The 21,437-nt window shown below is 41.2% G+C and overlaps 1 protein-coding gene across 5 annotated transcripts in view; it reads left to right on the top strand.

Annotated features, from left to right (window-relative positions):
• larp1b (La ribonucleoprotein 1B) overlaps positions 1-21,437 on the top strand; it is a 38,884-nt gene that overhangs the window by 9,185 nt on the left and 8,262 nt on the right. For 2 of the 5 annotated variants that reach the window (XM_040136843.1, XM_040136842.1), the window contains exons 5-16: positions 1,437-1,610; positions 3,188-3,313; positions 3,732-3,900; positions 7,038-7,182; positions 7,466-7,643; positions 9,107-9,294; positions 10,609-10,683; positions 12,116-12,475; positions 17,980-18,091; positions 18,582-18,751; positions 20,606-20,712; positions 21,032-21,192. In XM_040136843.1, the coding sequence (XP_039992777.1) occupies positions 1,437-1,610; positions 3,188-3,313; positions 3,732-3,900; positions 7,038-7,182; positions 7,466-7,643; positions 9,107-9,294; positions 10,609-10,683; positions 12,116-12,475; positions 17,980-18,091; positions 18,582-18,751; positions 20,606-20,712; positions 21,032-21,192 (1,965 nt within the window). The remainder of the gene's footprint in view (positions 1-1,436; positions 1,611-3,187; positions 3,314-3,731; positions 3,901-7,037; positions 7,183-7,465; positions 7,644-9,106; positions 9,295-10,608; positions 10,684-12,115; positions 12,476-17,979; positions 18,092-18,581; positions 18,752-20,605; positions 20,713-21,031; positions 21,193-21,437) is intronic. The other 3 variants (XM_040136844.1, XM_040136845.1, XM_040136846.1) reach the window with 2 other exon arrangements.

Raw genomic sequence — 21,437 nt, 5'->3', positions numbered from 1 at the left:
CTCCATTTAGTAGCTACTCCCGAGCTGTCGGTCCTATCTCACAGGTTCCCTCGGCGGGTGCAGTTTGCCCAGTTGTCAAACTGTAGATGTGTTTTAGAGCATTTTCAGGACGTTTGGTTAACGCTGACCTAAAAGTCGATCCCTCTCAATTTCCACCAAATTTCATTAAAAATCTGTTAAAGGCATAGTTCGACATTATGGGAAATAGGCTTGTTTCTTTCTTACTAAAAGTTTGATACCACTCTCCTGTGTGTGCTGTGTATATGAAGCTACAGCCAGCAGCTGCTTGGCTTAGCTGAGGAAAAGCTGGAAACAGGGGGGAAGCAGCTAGCCTTGTTCTGTTCAAAGGTTACAAAATCTGCCTACCAGCCCCTCTGAAGCTCACTAATTAACATGTTGCATCTTGCTTGTTTAATCCGTACAAAAAGTCAGATGTAAAAATGACAATTTTCAGGAGGTCGTGTGCCCAAATTGTTGTTCTTATTGTTCCTCGTTATTGTACAGATGCAACATGGAGATGAAAGCTGTTCATGAGTGGGCTTTGGAGGTGGAGGCAGACTTTGTTACCTTTGGCAAGAGCCAGGCTAGCTCTTCGTCCCCTTTACAATCTTTATGTAAGCCAGGCCTACCTGCTCCTGGGTGTAGCTTCACACTTAAGACAGATATCTGAGTGGTATCTAGCTCTCAGCAAGAAAGCAAACCAGCGTAATTCTTGGAGTGGAGTTCCTAACTTCACCAGGATTTCTTTACTTTACATATCATTAGTAAATTAATAATAATTAGTATTAGATACAATTATAACTAAGCTATCTGTCTAATTTTGTCCTACAGTATGTTACATGTTGGAAACGTGTCTGATTATTCTTCATGCCCACAAAAGCAAGATCAATTCGACCAGTTGTAAGTCAGGTTTACCAGCTGGAATTTGACTCACAGTTGTTGAATAGTTCTGGTTTGAAGTTGAGTGCTTCACAAGCCCTGTCGAAGAAAATCAAAAAGTTAAAATTTTTACCAGGGGTTCATTTTTATATTGTGTGACAAGCCTTTACATCACAACTCAGCCAAATTTGATTGTCTTGACTTTCCTCAACTTGATAGTTCACCATAATGAAGTGTCTTTGAGGGAAATGTGTGTATATGTGTTATCCAAAATCTATTGAAACTGTGTTTACCCCAGAATAAACTAATTTTGATAATAATTTACCAAAAAAGGTGAAAATATTATTATTATTATCATTATTATTATTATTTAAAAAATTCTTTAATTTTATGTCATGTTGAGTGTTTGAGCCCTGAAGCCACTGAAGTTATGTCACCAGTGGGTCTTTATTTTCAAGTCACACTGATTTTAATTTAAATTCAAGTTGTTCCAAAATGAAAGTCCATCTTGGAACAAAACTCTTCAAGCTCTGTTTTCGGTGTGCAATCATCGCTAGGTAACAAACGTAAGTGGGTTTCTCTGCCGCTGGAGGAAGCGTCCCGGGACATCGGCGACAAGACGCCCAGCGGGGGCCCGACACGCTCGGACACAGAGCCCACCAGTGACTCGCCTGACCCCATGTCACCAAATCACATGCTCCATAATAACAGGCCGCATGATAGCAGCAGGAGTAAGTGGCCAGCAGCTCACTGTTTTCTGTTCGCACCTTCAATCTGTTTTGCTTCTTCCAGTATCACTTCTTGTTTGCTCACCGCTTTTCCCCCCAACTACCATCTGTCTTTCCGGAGTCTGCGAGCTTTTTTTTTCCATACTAATGCATGGCAGAATGAAAGCATGGTATAAACGCAAAGCTGTGATCGAACTGACAAATTAAAAGTCCTCTGATAACCTTTAACCCCAACAAAAGCCTCACTCATTCATTTACTTTGCGTCAGGCAGGTGATTGAAAGCCTGTTGGGCCTCTCTGCCTGTACTAGTCTTGAGGTTTTCCTTAGTTAGAAAACGTAAACAGGGAAATTATGTCGTCCCCTCCCCCAAATTCTGCATCTTATTTTCACTTTTAATTTTATCGGTCATGACAACTTCATTTCTGAGATCTGGGGTTGGTAGAATCGAGTCTCAGCAGCGGTAGTCGGATGGTCACACATGTTGTAAATAAACTCCAATTTTACCAAACTGTTTGGGAGAGAAATCAACATTAAGCATCAAAATAATACCCAATGAGGTGGGTTAGGGTTTAAGATGCCGACTATGAACCCCAATGTCCTCGGTTCGAGTCCGGCCGCGGACCTTTGGTGCAAAAAAACCACCACTCAATTTTAGGTTTTGCAGGCAAATTCTTAGTTCTCACTTTGATCCAAAGTACTTGCCGTAACGTGGCGCGCGCAAAGTTTTCCTCTGCGGTGGGGGATTGTTACGCACATCTTAGGTCTGCTCACTTTTGAAAAGATTGGTCAATTAATTGATTGGGCGGTCAGCAGAAAAATTAATCGGCATCTATTTTGATAATCGATTGATTGATTGATCGTTTAAGTCAAGTAAAAAGGCCAAAGATTGGATGGTTTCAGCTTCTTAACAGTGAGAGATTGCTGCTGCTCCTCATCATATATAACATTGAATTAAATATCTTTTGGTTTTGGACTGTTGGTTGAAGAAAACAAGACGTATGAAGACGTAAGCATTGGATTCTAGAAAATGATGATTTTTCATTATTTGACCTTACACAGCACAAACTTTTAATCAGTTAACTACGAAAGTAATTGGCAGATTTATCAATGCTGAAACTAATCGTTAGTTTCAGCCCTACTTTTGATCACCTCTGGGAAAGCGGTTTGGATAATCTGACCAAACTGAGAGTTTGTTTACAACCGGTGTGATCACCTGACTGTTAGTGTCTCTTTCGCTGTGCGAGCTGTTTGTAGTGATGTTGCTGCATCATCGGATCTAGGCAGCTGCAGTATATTGATTTAAAATGTTAGAACAGATAGAAATAATGGACAAAGCTATTAAAAAACCAAACAGAACAGGTGAATCTTTTTCACTAGGTTTACTAGACTTGACTACTCAAAGTAGTTTGCTTGTATTAAGCTTCTCGTTTATCCTCAGTTCTTAGTAGCTGTTAATATAATTTAACTCTTTGTTAGATTTTATCAGCCCCACCAAAGACCTTTGGGACTTCTAGGTTGGGAACCACTCCGTGAAGTATGTGTGATCAGACACCAAGCTTTCATGTTTTCTCGTTCACAGGTTGGAGAAGAGAGCCGCGAGACTTTGGGGACGATACTGCCAGCGTCAGAAGTGACAGTGGGAGCGTTCGTGGAGGACTAAGAGGCCGAGGGAAAGGTCGTGGGCGCGGGAGAGGTCGTGGACGAGGCACGGTTTTTACTTTGGCCACATTTTTAACACTGGATTACCACCAACAAATTACAAGCATGTTGACGGTGCTATTTCCCGTCTCTAAATTCCGTGGTCTGTTTTAGGGTCAGGGTTTTACTTTTGCCGACCTAAAGATTTTGTAACAACATGAGAGAAAAGCTTGGATCCAGTTTAGCTTTTTGGAAAAATGTTTTCCTTCACTTGCTTTACTAGATAACAACATTTCAGTGCTTGGGCGTTAACTTGTTTAATATTTATCGGGACAGACAAGCTAACCATATACAAAATACATTTGATTACGTCGGCATAATCAAATGTATTTTGCAGCTTATGGCAGGCTTTAATTTCCCCTCAGGATGTACAGCGTTCAGTAGTTGTTTCTCATATTTCTTTTCTGTTTGTTCTGCTCTTTCAGGTCGTTATGAATACTCTCAGAGCTTCCGGGAGTCTCAGTCATCCGACGGGTCCGTTCAGGTCCCCACAGAGTTTAACACCAGTATGGTTTACTACTACGATGACGGCAACAAGGTCCAGATGTACACAGTGGATGAAAAGCTTCTTAAGGAATACATCAAACGTCAAATGTAAGCATTTGAGGAATTTTATTTTTCCTTTTCCTTCCGTTTATTTTAGATCTGACAGGCTGCAGTGCATTTCTGCAAACAGCTGACGTGATGGGCAACATGGGGGCTTTGAGAAGCAACTTCATGACAGGAAGAATTGATTCAGGTTCCTAAACCCTAAACCACCAGAGAAATGTCCAGAGTTTAAACAAGACCCATAAAAAACAACCGTCACCGTTTATTGATTCATTTCCCTTTGCTTTCTGTAATTTTGACCATAATCACCATCGGTTCATTGACACTCCAATTCCAAAAGCATCTATTTTATTATTTGAACTACCCGTAATCAGACTGAGACATTGATATTATTAGTTTTCACCTTATCCATGAATGCTTTTACAGCTGTAACCGGGGGTAAGAGGGTGTGAAGGAAGAGTAACACACTGTATTGTCATTTCCATCCTTTCCGGACATGTTTAATCGTAGATCAGTCAGTTTTTTAAATTACGCTTTTATTTCAATCTTAGCATCAGCACGTACGATGTAAAACAGTTTTGCATTTTAACATCACTAATTCTTCCTTATCCAGTTCCCAGCAGGCTTCATTTAAATGAGAAGTTCGGGGCTGAAACAAAACAAAGTCAATTTAAGATTTGTCAATTGGCAGAAAATTAATTGGCAACTATTTTGTTTGTCGCTTTCATGCTAAACGTTCAAATGACAGGATTTTTTGCCCGTATGACAGCAAATTGAATATTCTGAGGATTTGAACTGTTGTTCAGACCAAGCAAGGTATTTGAATACATCATCTTTGGCTCTGGGAAGCTGTGATTAAGATTTTTCTTTATTTTCTGCAGTGTTTTTCATCGAAACTGTCAATCAGTTAGAAGGGAAAATAACTGTCAGATTATTAAGGAATGAAAATCATCATTAGTTGCAGAAAAAACAAAACGCAAGAAAAATAGAAAATATCTAAGGAGCCCAAAAAGGATGTGTTTTTGTTTTTGGCTGGGGCAGGGGAATGATTAGTCAGTAATCAGAACCTTAATACATAAGTCATTTTTTCCATTTAAGTTTTTCATACTTTTTGAACCCACAAACAGTAATATGGCTGCCAGTAATTAAGGATTAAAGATTTTAGTCCTTTCCTCAAACCCCTCCGATATTAGCTGTTAAAGACCCACCACTGGAACTGTAAGAATAATGCGATAAAAATATCTTTTAACTGCATCAAATAAATCCCTTCCAAAAGTAATTTACTTAAAGAGCTTTTAAAAACTGCAATTTATGGGGCCCGAGTAGGATCTAATTAGCTTTTTAGTGACATTTTGGCCTCAGTCATTTATCAGTATGATGAAAAATAATGGCTGAAAAAGGTCACGGTGGACAAAAGTTATGTTTTAACCCCCAGCTCCTGCAGAGATAAAGAAGACTGTCTCTGTACAGCGCAGGTCAGAGTTGCGAGTGGGTCTGGCTGATACTGTAAGCAGTAAACAGAGCGAGCGTAGTGTGCTGAATCTCCTCTGGGTTTCGATGCGTCCTGCAGGGGGCAGCGTGCACGCTGTGTCTGAATGACAACTTTGGCCTCGTTACTGGAGCAGACTCGGAGTACTGGAGGGTGAGGTGGACTTCTAAATATAGTCTGAGTGCCTCAGAGGGGACGGGATGGATTATATGCAGGCCTGAGCAAGGAAATAATAAAAAAAAAAAAAAAAAAAAAACTGCGTTTCACATAGGACAATGAGAGGGGGAGAAGAGAAAGTGATGATGGGTGAGAGAGGGAGGAGGGAAAGGGGAGACACTCTTGTCGTCTTCTCTCTCGTCTCCCTCAGCGTTATTCAGGCTGCTCACTCAGCCAGCGTTACTCCACATGAAACAACCACGACACACTGCCTGCAGGCTGAGCTGGATGTGCTGTGTGTGTGTGTCGGTGTGTGTGTGTGTGTGTGTGTGTGTGTGTGTGTGTGTGTGTGTGTGTGTGCGTGTGCGCCCGCGCATGTGTGTAGGCGCACGTGCGCGCATGCAGGGGTGACTTGAAGTGGTGTGACAAGTAATAGACAGAGATTTTCCAGTCTGCAGATTTGGTGCACTAGTCAGGGGAGTCTTCATTTTCTTTGGCTTGAGAAGCATTTATAAGAAATCGTGACGTCCTAACATAAATAAATTTGTCTTCTGCTACTGTCTGTCGCTAACGAGGGCTGGGTATTAACCTCAGTACCTGACTGAAATGTGTCCGTAGCACAGAGTATCGGAATCTGTCAAGTATCTCAAGTCTTGAATGTCAAGTCCATTTGTAATCTAATCTCAAAATTGTGCCAATTTTAAACCATTAAGTTCTTGCACCGCTTCCTTGTTAACGGTCATTTGACATTTGACTACTTTGGCTTTTGTTAAATGAAATCAGGGTTTTGTAGGAAAACATGTCTATATTTCTAGTATTTCTAGTATTGGTACTGAAAATCCGATAACAATTATTACAGTTATTCTAACAATTATTTTCAGGGCCAATTATTTTCCTGTGCTCGCAACGTCGCCGGTTCAGTTCCTGACGGGAACCCCTGCTGTCTTTCCCTCAACATTTATTGTCTGTGTTTCTACTGTGACCCATCCAATCTGCCAAGCCGGAGAATTTTTGGCATTTTTGCTTGATACATGACTCCAAGAAGTTTAGCATTAAACTTCCAAGGTCAAAATCAGTACAGCAGAGCCTGCGATATCCTGACTTTTAGTCTTAAGTGTGTGTCAAGCTCCAAAAAAACACTACACTACCCATAAGGCAACTTGATAGCACCTTTCTTTACACCCTGCTTGTCTGGTAAACACACCTGTATATTTCAAACTTTTGCTAAACGTTTTTGTCGTCTCCAAGCCCAAACCGAGATAACGCCGATGACATCCACATGATCACTGATTACTAATATGACTTTGACGTGTAAAAATAGTGGAGTGCGTCTTCAAGTTATCAATTTATTATGAAAACTCTTCGATTAACTTTTGGTAGATTGACTAAATGGTTAACCGGCTAATTGTTTTAGCACCAGCGGCTGCATTTATTCTCATTCTGGCCTTTTGTTGTTCTAATTCTCGGAGGTTGTTTCAAATCAAGCGAAATTAAAAGATCTTGATGAGAACTTCATATACCACACGTCTTTCTCCAGTGAGTACTACTTCAGCCTCCACAACCTGGAGCGAGACTTCTTCCTGAGGAGAAAGATGGACGCGCAGGGCTTCCTCCCCATCTCCCTCATCGCCGGCTTCCACAGAGTCCAAGCCCTCACCACCGACGTCAACCTCATCATGGAGGTAATATCGCACCATCGGTTGGTTCAGCCGTGCGGCTATAAATGTCTCAAATTAGACTCCTCAGTTTCTAATGTTACGTTGCAGCGCTGCCACCGGGGATCAGTTTGATTTAGTCATGTAGGTGTCGCTGTTTGGCTCCGGGTTATGTGTCAAGTCTCCCGCGTACACGGAGATGTCAGGATATCTTGCACCAGCAGTTGCGTAAAAGTTCTGCTACCATGCCTGCGATTCACGGATATGGGAAAATGTATTAGTCCTTGTGCTAACAAATCCTGCTCTCCAGGCTCTGAAGAGCAGCACAGAGGTGGAGCTGGTGGACGACAGGGTTCGCTGTAAAACCGACCCGGAGCGCTGGCCCATCCCTGCCCCCCCCATCGTGGGTTCCCCTCGAACCGACTTCTCTCAGCTCATCAACTGTCCTGAGTTTGTTCCTCGACAGACCCTCAACTCCACAAACTCCGGTCAGTATTCAACTCAGTCCACCGCCAAAGTGATGATTACAGGCCGAGTCTGGTGATAGTCTTTGTTTTACCTGTTGTGAACAAAGCCCATGAAAAGACCAAAACCAGCAACGAATACTAACAAGTATTGTGTGTGTGTGTGTGTATCCAAAGCCTGATGCGTCTTATTCCTCTGTGCCATAGATTCTCCATTATTGTCCAAAGACTATTAGAAAAACACATCAGTGAGCTACACTGTTGCACTGGGTGACATGTTCCTTCATCACCATGAACACACACACACACACACACACACACACACACACACACACACACACACACACACACACAGTAGTTTATTTTGACTCAGTCCCACATAAACCTTCCTGCTGCTCCAAATACTCACTAGAGCACCGAATGCGGATTAATCCGCCGCTGAAAACAGTCCCTAACAAAAACACAGTTTCCTCCTGTTTGAGTAATGTTTGCTATAATCTACAATGATCAGCTGTTTAAGGAAAATACTGAGTCTTTTTTAAAAATTGAGGCTATATATTTGTGACCCATATATTGATATCTTGAGTAGGAACCAGTTTCTGATCTCCCTACCCTGTCTGCGGCAGAGTACCGCAGACAGGGTAGGGAGATCAGAAAGTGCTGAGAAACAGGTCCAATGTTAGTTTTGATCTTAAAATGGGATTTGTTGACAATAAAAAGAATATAGAGTATTGCTTGCCTTATCCATTAAGTAATTCAGTGGTGTTAGTTAATAAATACCTTTTTGTGGACACAAGTAATAAATCCAGAAGTATCAATGAGTGCTGAAAGGATTTTTATTATTCAAGCAGTTGACAGAAAATTATTCGCCCACAATTTTGATAAAGGGTAAATAGGTTTAGTCTTTTTTTTTTTTTTTCAAGAAAATTACCAAAAATTCTCAGGGTCCAGATTTGCTTCTTTTCTCTGATACATTGCTGTAAATTAAATGAAATACATTTAGGTTTTGAACTCGCTTTCACCGTCTTCTGACATTCTGCCATGCTATAGATCAAACCATGAATCTATTAATTGATAATGCCAGTGGTATGAATTAGTAATAAGTGTACACAAGGGCTGCTCTAGTGTGATTTAGTGTGATCTAGTGAAAATTTGCGCACACTTATTACTAATTCATACCAGGGCAAGGGGAGAAAAAAAAAAAAAAAAAAAAAAAAAATATATATATATATATATATATATATATATATATATATATATATATATCTGCTAATTGTGACCAGTTTCCCCATATTCACATAAACTGTCCCTCTTTGTCTAACCACATTTATTGTTGATCAAGTCTGACGATGCAGAGTATTAAGCAGTGTTGAGATTCCAGACTTTAGCACCTTGTTACATAAATGAGAGCTGACAACGTGATGTGTGATTTCAAAGCGGTGCTGAAGGTTGTCTGGAGTGTTTGTGTGACGTGTCTGGCCTTTCAGCTTCATCGCCTCCGAAGGAGACTCCCCCAGAGGCTGCCGGGCCTCAGGACTCGGCTGAGCCCGGCTCTCCCAGCAAGGAGTCACTCCCCGCCACAGACGCCTTAAAAGATGCCCCCGCCCCCAATTCGGACCCTGACGCCTGGATCCAGGTGGAGAAACGTCACAAGCAGCCCTCTGGAAAGGCAAAGGTACTGAAGATGGAGGAGGGGAAAAGTCCGCAGGAATTCTTCGGCATCTTTTCAAGCCTATGGTTCCCTAAATGTCACTGTCTGAAATGAAGCTTTTGGCACAGGAGCTAGCAGGCTAATTATTACCTAACTCTTGCTCTCTCACCTACACCTGTGTTTTTTGTTGTAATTCTTCTTTTTTAAAGGATTATTCTAGTTGATTTCAGTTGCAGATTTGGGAACAGTACCAATAAAACAAGAAAACACAAAACGAGCCAAATATATAACGATCAGAAAACAGTTGAAATGACTGTACAAATGAGGAGATAGACTATAGAGGCTTACAATGGAAACAAAACCTAAATGGTCACAAAAAAATGGCAACAAAGTTTCCACATGTGAGGAAACATGAGCAGGCAGACTCTCAGACAGGATGAGAACAAACCCACAGGTTTGATGAACTTATTTGGGAAACAAAATGAAGGAAATCGAAAATTATTGTTTAAGTTTACTGGCTGATCTTCTGCTCAAACGTTGACACTCGCAGCTGTGTGCACACAATTTTCCTGTTCAACGTAGGATTATCAGAAACTTTAGCCCTAAATAAAGTGGCTAATAATCTGGAAAAACTGTCCGATTGTCTGACTGCTGATGTTTCTGGTCCTGTCGAACTTTGTTAAAGCGATCCTGCCATGTTCCCAGATTTCAGAATCTACCTTGAGTACAATGTTAACATGACCCTTGGAAGTAATGGACGTAGGTATAAAATAAGTTGTAATAAACCGGAATTTTCTGTTTAGGTTCTGCTAGCATTGAGTTAGTTGGCAGTCAAGGTAATAAAACTTTAAAAAAAAGGATAGGAGGTCGCAAATGTTGTGACACAACAGTTTTTGTGAACATTGTTTAGGAACCTGTATGATACAGAGCCACCGCGTTGCTTTTATTGTTAGGCTGACTGTAGTTTTAGTGTAAGGTGGTCTCCAAGGACAAAGTTTGAGAGCAGGAAAGGACCAAATAGTATCCAGGGAATTCTGGTATTGTCTCAGGAAGTGAGTGGGCAGTGTGAGAGGAAATTTTCATGTACTTTTAAATTCCAGGATCTTCTTGTCAGCAGTAAACCAGACCGGGGTCAAATACCATTTTAATTTCAAAACAAAACACATGTAGGTGGGCGAAAATTAAACATGTCCAAGCATCATACTTTTCTGTCTTTCATCCCATCATCGCTCTTCTGTTTTCTCATTGCCTGTTTTCTGTCTTCCTTCATCTGTGTTCACCTCTCGCCTCCACCCCTCCGTCTCTCTGCCTCTGCCTCGTCCGTCTTTCGACCGGCAGCACGTCAGCGATGACGTGTGCGTTGTCGCCTTTTCTCCTCCCCCAGCGCTCCCACCCGACCGCCTCTCCTCTGCAGTTGAGTAGTCCCTCCTCTCAGTCGCCCATCTCAGCTTTCGCTCTCCCCTTTGATGCCTCTGCTTCTCATGTATTTCCTGTGTCATCTTAACTGCCGTATTTGATAGATTTTCCGCATGATTTCCGTATTTGCTCAGCCTCGTCAACTGTGTTCATTCAGTCATATTTATTTTTCAACCTTTGAACTTCACCTGTAAAGTGAAGGAAGTCACCAATCCTCAATTTCCTCCGATGCTCCATGTTCAGTTAAGCATACAGCGAAGTTTTAGACGTCGAGTCATAGGAAGAGACTAGCACTGTCCAAATTATGACAACTGACCCTTTACTAATGGGATATTGTTACTAGCTGTAAAAATGCATCGTGTTACTTCAATGTACCCGACATAGGAGGCTTTATTTTTGGAACAATGTCCTCTTTGGCTGTGCAGTCTCGCATCCAAAGGCTTTTCCTGCAGAAAAAGGGCAAGTAATTATTGATAGTCTGATTGAAACTTTTCTATCATACAGTATAAAATCAAAGATCATGGCACTTTAGGTAAAATACCAGTGGCCTCCTATCGTTATGGATCTTCTGGTTATGCTGCTCTCATCCCTGAACAGCCAAGTTAACTGATGACTGGTCTCCCAAAAAACAAGGTTAGCCTCAACCAAAGCCGCTCTGTAATGTGTCCCAGTGTCAGCAGACTGTTTCGCAGTCTTGGCCATTCCTATTCTCGCACTTTCAGGTAACTAAACCTTTAAATTGAAATGTATTACGGTCATTCCACAAACAATTGGGCAAAAAAAAAAATAGAAAGGGATTTACTCCCAACAAAATAGCAGAGTAGGAAACAGTACGACACAATAGCAGCATGGGAGATTTTGTGCCGAAAAGCTCTTTATGTCTACCTGTCTTACAACCTATTTGGCGTCAAAATTAGCAGCAGACTGTAATAAATAAATTAAATATCTCTGTCATACTACCGTCAATATGTCATTCCCATCAAACATTTTAAATTAATTCAGTAAATTAAATTTAAAAACATTTGACAAGCAAGCCAAGTATGTTTTCAGTACGTCTTCAGTTACTTGCTGAGTAAATTTTCCCTCTTTAGTGAATTATTTATTTACGTCAAACAAATTCAAAACAGAAGTGCTTCACATTAAAAGCATGAAAAAACCCCCCAACAAACTGAAATGCTTTATGGACCCGTTGTCAAAAACGCACCATTGTGCTCCTTTTTTTAAATACTGGAATCGCAGAGCAGTGTGAAGGAAATTGCAGCCAGCAGTTTCAACTAATGATATGTCAAGAGTTGGAAAGTGAGCAGTGTCAGCAGAGGGTTTCATATTTGTTTTTAGTAACATTTTGCAACAGTATTAAATGTTCAACTGTTTAAAAACGCCCTAAATGCAATTCTTGCACGGTCCGTGTGTTCCCTGTGTCGTCCAGGGGGACAGCAAAGCACCTCCTCCCAGCCACCGGGCTCCACCGCAGGCCGAGCCCGATCAGGAGGAGCTGGACTTCCTATTCGACGAGGAAATGGAGCAGATGGCGCCCAGGAAGAACAAGTTCACCGACTGGTCCGACGAGGACGACTCAGACTACGAGCTGGACGACCAAGACGTCAACAAGATCCTCATCGTCACACAGACCCCTCCTTACCTCCGTAAACACCCCAGCGGCGACCGGACGGGCAACCACGAGTCCCGAGCCAAGATCACTGCCGACCTGGCCAAAGCCATCAATGACGGGCTGTACTACTACGAACAGGACCTGTGGAAGGGAGAGGAACAGATCGAATGCAGCAAGGTAAGAAAAGCACGGAGAAGGGGGTCTAAAGTATGGACATTAGAAAAAGAAAATTTAAGTTTTGATTTTTACTCACTCATAATGGATTAGAAAGCGTCCAACGTTTGGGCTTTATCTTTTAGTTCATGGGTTGTTTTTTTTTGTGGAATTTCATCCGTACTGGCAAATTCTCCCAATTTAGAATATCCAAATATTTGGCATCTTTACTCAGACACTGTTTGTTTTCCAGGTATATAATATAACAGAAAATGTACCCTCACATCATAAAACGGTTTCAGGAGAAATAGTCAAAATTTGAGGTTGTTTAATTATTTGGAAGTGACAGATTCATCTTCCCTGTGTCCTGAAAAAACAACTTATCAACTTATGAGACTGCAACATGATGTTTTCTAACTTTTGTGGAGGAATGAGCTACATGAAATGAGAGAGCTTAAATCCAAATGATTTAACTTAAATTCAGTACGTAAATCCCTCTTTGGGCTGGAAGTTAATTTAAAAACGCATCAGTGTAGGCAACCGAACATGACGCAGATCTGTCGCAGAGAGGTGAAGAAGAGCAGCGACAGTAGCAAAAAGATGACCAGTACTGTAATTTACATGCAACACGTGTTTCAAGTCAAGTCTGATAAAGCAGGCTTTTATATCCCACCAGCAGTCACAGAAAGGGCAGCAGCTAGCATGTCACAAGATCCTCAAGTTTCATGGGTTTTACAACAGGTCTTGGAGGCAGTTTCTCACTTAAGTCTTCTCCCCTCAAGGAATATACTGTCCTAATATTTTCTGCTTTTACCGCAATTTTCCATGAAAGTATTGTCGGTTATTTTTATTTAGATACACAGATACAACACAGACAGACATTGCTGGTGCTAGGTTAACTGTTTTCTTCCTCCTCCCAGTCTTTGTGCTCAGCTAATATTGACCTCACCTCACTAATTTATCTGGGTGAGATGGTGAATAAGAACTTTATATTCCTTCAGCTTTAACTTTGTTGTTCCAGAGGGGGAATTTGTCTAGCGAGCAGACGAGCCATAAAATGCCTACAAGGACACAGGCTTGAACGTAACATAGATAAAACATGATAAAATCTATATAAAACATAGGCTGACAAAACGGTCCGGCCACAAGATCAGTCTAGTGCTTCTGGAGCTTTCCATATTGGAGTTGGCCCAGTTGTCATGGGATTGTACATGTTAAAATTTCCGTTTCTTCTCGGCCGACTGTTTGCGACATTTAAAGCTTTTGAAAGCGCCAATCCAACCGCTCCTTTGTGGTGCGATTGTTCTGTCAGCTGCTGATTCCATGGTCAAGAGTGAACTTTCAGTCTTGATATATAACATGATTTTAAAGTCATAAAACACGTCCTAAAACCAGCCACATACAGTCAATCGTACATACAAGTGACGGCATGACATGGTCCTCTAAGTTCCTGCGTGTGTCCGTCATTTGTTAATACTCTGAACTAATATCAATAGTTTTATACCTTCTTTTTTTTTTTCCTTTGTCCAGAGGATTGAAAGAAAACATGAGCATAAGGTTTTCAGACACACACATATTTTAAGCTTTTTAGGATGACGTTGAATTGATTTACAATTACTGCACTCTGAAGGTTGCTATAAATAGTTAAATTATTTGGTGGTCCTTAAAGCCAACCAGTATAACTGGCTAACTAAGACTAAGTGGGAGGCTAATGTGTGCCCGAGAGAAAATGGAGGGTATTTAACCACCGAAACTCAGAGCTAATGTTAGTGTCCAGCTGTCCCACAGCCAGTGAACTAGATTAGCTGTGGCTGTTTGGCCTTGGCAACATTTGATTCACTTCCTGTTACTGAGTCCGCCGCTGCGTTGTTAACCACTGAATTTTTCAGCTCTGTCCGGCCACAGTCGCTCTGCCGGGGGGGGGGGTCGGCAGGGTCACACCGTTCACAGTTGAAGACACAGAGAGAGAGAGAGCGAATAAGCAGCCGAGCCGCCGGGACAATACGCACAGCACGCTGAGACCAATGCTCTGATGCTGTAGTAGCACCGCTCTTCATTCCTATTTTACAGTTTGAGACCAAAACATTTCCAGAAAAACCCAATATTTAATTTTATGACTGTCTTGCTTCAGTGAAGTCATGATGCAACTTTCGCAGACGCAGTTACACTGAAACGTTCTTTCGCCTTTGACCAGAGCTTGAGAAATGATTGAAAAACCTTTCTTTAAACTTTTATTTGTGGCGGCGGGGGAACTGCTGGGAAGATATTTTCTCCAGATAGTCTGCAGTGACAACGGTTGTTTAATAAATGTATGTTTATTTTATTAGTGACCTCCTTGGAGACTGATTAAAAGATCTCACCCTGGACTTTACAAACATGGGGCCGAATGATTGCACTCACTTCATGAAGCTTGAGTTACATCAGACAGTTACTAGTATTGTTTATATGTAAAAACGCTTCTCAGAATCTGTCCTGGGAATTAAATTTTCTTTGTATTACACAGGTAAGCATCCATACTTGATTTAAAAAAAAAAAAGAAAAGGTGGACGTTCTACAAATTGTGCCCTAATTCAAGAAACCACATTTACACATAACATTTAGCGTAAATGTGCACATAGTATATTCACTGAAAAAAAAACACAGATGCAAAGATGGATCTTGGGGCTCTTATTAATATTATTATTATTATTATTATTATTATTTGATCAGTCAACTCCTTTTTTCTAAACCAGTCTTATAAAATAGTCAGCCAATAGAAATAATAAAGGCCTTTTTCCCTAAAGACTCAAAAAAGATGTTGCAGTCTACTGGTGTTATCAACACTGCTGGTACTTTTACCACTTTGACATAAAGACTTTGTGACAGAGCTGTTAAACCTCACACTACAGGGGGACAAAAATAAATTACTATTAATTGCCCAATATACGAGCCTCCAGACTAATGTGTGTAACACGGCTGCTTCCAGAGCCGAGGGACCTGCTTTTTGGAAAAAGCTGCATCATCTGTGGGAATCGCTGTGTGGAGACACTGTCTATAGGCTACGCAGCATTATTTAACTTTAGTAAATAGTGTTGTTTAGTGATTCTTCATGACCCACGTACAGCGGCAGACTCTTATCCCCCATTATAACTTTAAAATTTATACCATAAACTAAATTAGCAATTGAATCAGAGAACTTTGATCTCTTTCGTCAGCAGTGAGCAGCTTCTGAGAGATGAAAAACAGAACAAAACATCACTTTTTTTCTTTCATCTAACTTGGAACAAAAGTTCAACGTAGGTTCAGGAAGGATTCGTGCAAATGGCTTCATGTCACCCAAAAGCTCACACAAATGAATTGTACAAACTTGTTGGATTTCAGGCATTTTTCATGAAACATACCATCTGATAGAAATTATCCTCTATCCGACAGGGAAAGAGGATTGGATGAAAGGTTTTAGTTTTGAGATTAGGATGCGTTTTTGTGCCCAAGTAGGTGCAAGTTCACCACCACCAGACATGTTTCCATGTGTCGGCTGAACAAGTGTAAGGCTGGACCGCGTATGGTCAGTGTGCTAAACTGAGGACGTAGTTGAAAAAACGTTGTTAAACCGCTTTAAACAACTACTACAAGTGAATGTAGCTAAAGCCTGCTAGAAAAGTAGCTGGATGATCTAATACTCCAATTAGCATATTCATGACGTCCTTGCGTCGTATTTGCATCCAGCCTAGTGTCACCCGGTTTCAGCCCTTTATCTGTTTGCTTCTCTCCTTCTCTCTGTGCTCACACATACAGGAATTCCCAATAAAGCTGTTCTCACTTACACGCTTTTCTGTTTCTGTTGTCAGATGTTCTTTCCATTTCATCAAACAGCAGATACCACAAAAATTCCCCCCTTACCCGAGGCCACAGAGTATAGAAATAAACAGGAGAGAGAAGAATAGATAAATACATCAATAAATTTTTAACCATTAAAAAAAAGAAAAAAAAAAGAAAAACCAACATTTCATTTGTATACATTAAGCAAAAATGATGTATTTATAAAAACCCATTGAATAATATTTCTTATAATAAACCGTTTACACTTTAAAAAACATTTTTTTTTAATCATCTTTACATGTGCAAGTAATATTTTTTTTGGGGTGGCTCATGTGGTGCTTTATTTATCTTTTTAAAATAGTAAAATACGTAACAAACAAATTCATGATATTTTGTTGTATGTTTTGCTTGCACTGCTTTTTCATCCTCTGAAAAAGTAAATATCAACTAGAGCCTTCAGAAAAATGTGATTTAGTATAAAAAGTACAGAATTTGCCCCCGAAATGAAAATGAGTCAATATGCCAGCTCTCAGGTGTAAATGTCATTCATACTAATAATATTTACACAGCGTAAAGGCCAAAAGTGTTCACCCGAACTGTTCGGAGGCTGAAAATCCTCAAAATGCCAACAAGTATCTCCTTTTGGTTGTTGACGTTGAGTTTTCAGCGTGATCAGCTCATTCTGGGCTCAAAGGTTGTCAGTAATGTCTCCATGTGGGAAATGTCACGCCTGAACACACGTACGCACACACAGAGACCGAGGTCAGCTGGGGTTTTCTCTCTCCTCCTCCTCCTGATGCTGATGTGTAAAGTTCAAAGTACCCTGCACAGCTGCTGTGTGTCACACAGGCCTGCGTGGCTGCGGCCGTTGGCATAGCAGTTATTTTTAACACCGTGCCGCGCTGTTATCGGTTTAAACAGCCTGTAACACAGCCCGAGAGGTCAGATTAGTATGTATTGATATCTGAGTGAGGTGCAGGAATACTTCGATGGCTAATGTTGATTATATTGTCTCATACTTTAGTTTTTTCTTCTCACAATTGCAGTACGAAGCTGAGAGAATGCGAAACCTTGCCTAAAATGCCTCTTATCTCAGTTTGTTTCAAATTACATCAGTTTTACAGTTTTACAACTACAGTTTTTTTAACCTTAAGACTTTAAATATTGTCATCACGACTATGTCTTCACTAAACACCCCAAATTAAAACTAGGGAAGCAACGAAAGAATATTTTCCTTATTGATTGTTTCATCAGTAAAATGCCAGAAAAGGCCTGTTTTAGGTTTTTAAATTTTTAAATGTCTTGGTTTGTCCGACCCACTGTCCATAATCCCTAAATAAATTGACAGATCCTTTTTCTTTTTCTTTTTTAGTTCTTAATCAATTTATTGTTTTAGTCATTTTTTTTATCAAAATAGTCGCAGATCAACTTTCTGTAGATCAATTAATTCGATTAATTGACGAATTGCTGCTGATAAAATCTAAATATTTCAACACAGGTGAAAACTGCTAGTCAGAGAAGTTATAAAAGGACAATTAAATGATTAGATTGAAAAAGAGGGAACTGATTTAAGCTGGTGCAAAAATGTAATAAATGAATGATAAGTTAATGAAGAATTCATATAATTGACTTAACATTTATTTGACATCTGTTTTTGCTGCCTTAGCTTAGACTTTTGCAGCCTACACCGCTGCCTCCGACTCTTTTTGACTGTTCACGTGTTTCTGCAGGAAGTGGAGAACTTCAAGAAGCTGAACGTCATCAGCAAAGATGAGTTCGACACTCTCACCCCCAAAGTGCCCGTTGACCCAAGCCAGGAAATCCCACCCCCTCCCATGCCAGGTGGGTTGATGGAGCTGCCGTGCAGTTAGTTTCAGACAAGCTGAACATCCTGTCTGCCGCTTTTTCTCACTTTTAACCACACTTCTTATACTTCTTAAACGTCTAACGTCTCTTCTAAACCGTTCTAACCATGCGTTAGATTTTTCGGTTTACTTTATATTGCTAGGATATTCCACTCGATAGCACTACTGCCCTCCAGGGAGTCCCTGGCACATATATTCAAAACAAACAATAAGACAGTTGCTACAGTTGCTACAGTCTGTTGATCAAGTGCACTAGTGTCTAGATTTCCGTCCACACCTGGTTTAATACCTATAAAAACATACGAAACGCAGTAATTTATCAGTCAAACTGTCTGGGACATCAGCGTCACATGAATGTTATGCAATCATAACCATGGGAAAATAATCAGTAGACAATAATCAAGTAGTGTGAACATCATTTTTAAAAAATATATTCATTAATTTTGGTAAACACTGTGTGTCTTCAGAGGACAGTGGAGCAGAGCTGGCCCGCTCTCTGCCTACAACAGTCCCCGAGTTGCCCAGCGCTCACCAACCCCGAACCCCCAGAACGCCTCGCACCCCCGGACGCCAGGACCCCAGCAAGACGCCCCGCTTCTACCCTGTCATGAAGGAGAGCGGCGCCATCGATGGACAGGTGAGCGCTCTTTCTCTGACCGGACAGGGTGTAGAAACGCTCTTTTATGTCGGACTAGTGACGGAGAAAATCTTGAGATGGACCCAGATCAACATCCTGTTGTTTTCATAGTTCTTTGCAGTGAAACAGGGTGAGGCTCTGGTCGTCGTACTGGGCCCCTCCCAGGTGTATAACAGTACTGATCTCAGAAGTGTCGAGTGTTCTCTGAGAGAATTTCGACACGAGGCTCCTAAAGCAAAGCCGCACGCTGCTGAGAGCTTCTTAACGTCGGTGGCCCGTGGTCCTTCAGCCGATGCTGAAAATGAAGCATCAGGAGAGTGGCAGCGGCCAGAACAGATAGATATAGAAATATTAAGCAAGAAGAGGGAGAGGAGGAGGACGATGACGACGACAGAAACTGGCAGATCAACTGCACAAATCAGCTGCCGAGTTAATTTATTTGTGTGTCAGTTTTATTTTCTTATTTTCTATAAACATTATCTATCACTCATTTTCCATCAACGTCATTTAACACAGAACACATTAAAAATAGGTACAGACTTATAAAATGAACAAAAACAATAAAAACGTTTAGTGTCTGTTTCCTCCTGCGGGTCATGGAGCGTCTTAAAATGCTCTTATCCTCCTACGAGTGGGTGGGCAGCGCTCGTTAATCTACGGTCACCTCTAAGAGCGTCCTTAGCGACGAGGCTTTCGGGAAAACACTTTGTGAACTAAAAAAGGTTCACGAGATGGAGTTTTACGATCATCGTAGCCCTGAGATGCTTCCCGTAAACCAGGGCCAGGTTTTGAGTGACGCTAAAGTGAGATATAGATTAAGAAAAAAGAAAAAAAAACACAAGATGATCAGCTAGCAAACAGCCAGAAAAAAATAAAAGATATTTCTGATACACAAAATTATGTTTGTTTTTTCAGACCTTCATCTAGTGGTTGCTATTTTAGGATCGTAAGTAGACATTACTTTGTTTGAAGAGGTCACAAGCCCAGATGGTTTGAACCACTTATGTAGCAAACAACTGTGGTGTGACTCAGCTTAGTGCCTCTCTCGGGGCTCAACTTTCCCTTTGCCACTGAGCAACTAGGAAGTTTCTTCGGCATTATGATTACCATCGTGATGAGTTCTCTTTGCTCTAAATAAAGTTTGAGACTGTAATTGATTCACGGCTGTGAAATTTGCTCCGTAATGACGGCAATCACGGCAGAAAATGGACGTACACGGCGTACGTTCACTGAGCTAGTATTGAAGTATTGATTCCCGTTTAAGGCCTGGGGACTTTAACTTTAGTTTAAATATTCCTGTTTGTGCGGTTACTATCTTTGCATTTAATTCTTTTCCTAATGTAATGTGAGCTTTTTCTTCCCTTGTGCACAGTGACGTACTGGGAACGGTTTTGCATCTTCTCTACATGTTTCAGTATGAACCTGAACTACAGGCAGAGAGTGCTTACCCCTTTTCTCTTTTTTCATGCATGTTTAAAAGGTTACATTACCAAAAAGGGTCATGTAACCTTTGCAAATATTTCTACGTGTTTGTTTTCAAACTCATTTTAGATCCCACCACTGAAGCTCAATCTATAGGAGGATTTCCTTTACAAATATCAACTCGACATTGGAATATAGGCCTGTAATGTCTTTGATAATCTGGGGTTATATACAGTGTGACGCCAGCTTCACTCACCTCACGCTCTACACTAAAATAAACCATGAAAAATACAAACTCAACCAAAGTTTAATGAGTTATCAGGTATCCCGTGTGTCTAAAAGGTTACAGATTTAAACCATGTCCTCTGCTGGGGAACAGCCTTTTGTAACATATCAACATCATGAGTCCGTTGTTTCGATTTTCCGTTCCAGATGCCGAGGAAGAAAAAGACCCGGCACAGCTCCAACCCTCCTCACGAGGCGCACATCGGCTGGGTGATGGACTCCCGTGAGCACCGGCCGCGCTCCGCATCCATCAGGTCCGACTTCACTCCTTCGTGACTTTTGTTTCAGTTGTAGATGAGACGGGCGAAAGGAGAACGCAAACTGGCGACTTCCTCCTTTCACTCTGTCTCAATCCATCAGCCCTTTGTTGTTTTCGTTCTGTTGGACACAGTTGATTTATGCACTTCTCTGTATCAGTACGCACAAAAAAAGATGCTGAGGTGCTTTACGTAGCCACGAACCTTATTATCACAGATCTCCTGATCAACTAGTCATTTGATATGGAGTTCTGCAGGTTTACTGGTATACCTCAGCACTCAAAACGATCCCCCCCTTTCCTTCGTCCTCCCACAGCAGCTCCAACGCCTCTCCGTCGGAAGGAGCGCCGCTGTCAGGAAGTTACGGCTGCACCCCGCAGTCTCTGCCCAAATTCTGGCATCCATCCCACGAGCTGCTGAGGGATAACGGCTTCACCCAGCAGGGATACCACAAGTACCGCCGACGGTGCCTTAACGGTACGGAACCTGAAAACTGACGTAAAGTCACTCATGCATACCCATCTGCTCTATTAGACCATCGCATGCTCATAGCCTTTACGAATTTTGGAAAGGTTAAGAAATGGCCTTTGATCTAACATTGTAAGTGTCACAACAAGTTTTTTAGTATTTTTTTTGCATGGTTTTTGTATGAGATTGGTGTAGATTGTACGGGAGGATGAGCGATCTTCTGTTGACCACCTGTGTGTTGAAGACGTGAAGCT

The sequence above is a fragment of the Xiphias gladius genome, chromosome 10 (genome assembly GCF_016859285.1).
Source record: "Xiphias gladius isolate SHS-SW01 ecotype Sanya breed wild chromosome 10, ASM1685928v1, whole genome shotgun sequence".
In the NCBI taxonomy this organism is placed as follows: domain Eukaryota; kingdom Metazoa; phylum Chordata; class Actinopteri; order Istiophoriformes; family Xiphiidae; genus Xiphias; species Xiphias gladius.
Note: the sequence above shows the minus strand (reverse complement) of the source record. Positions and strands in the feature narration are given on the sequence as shown.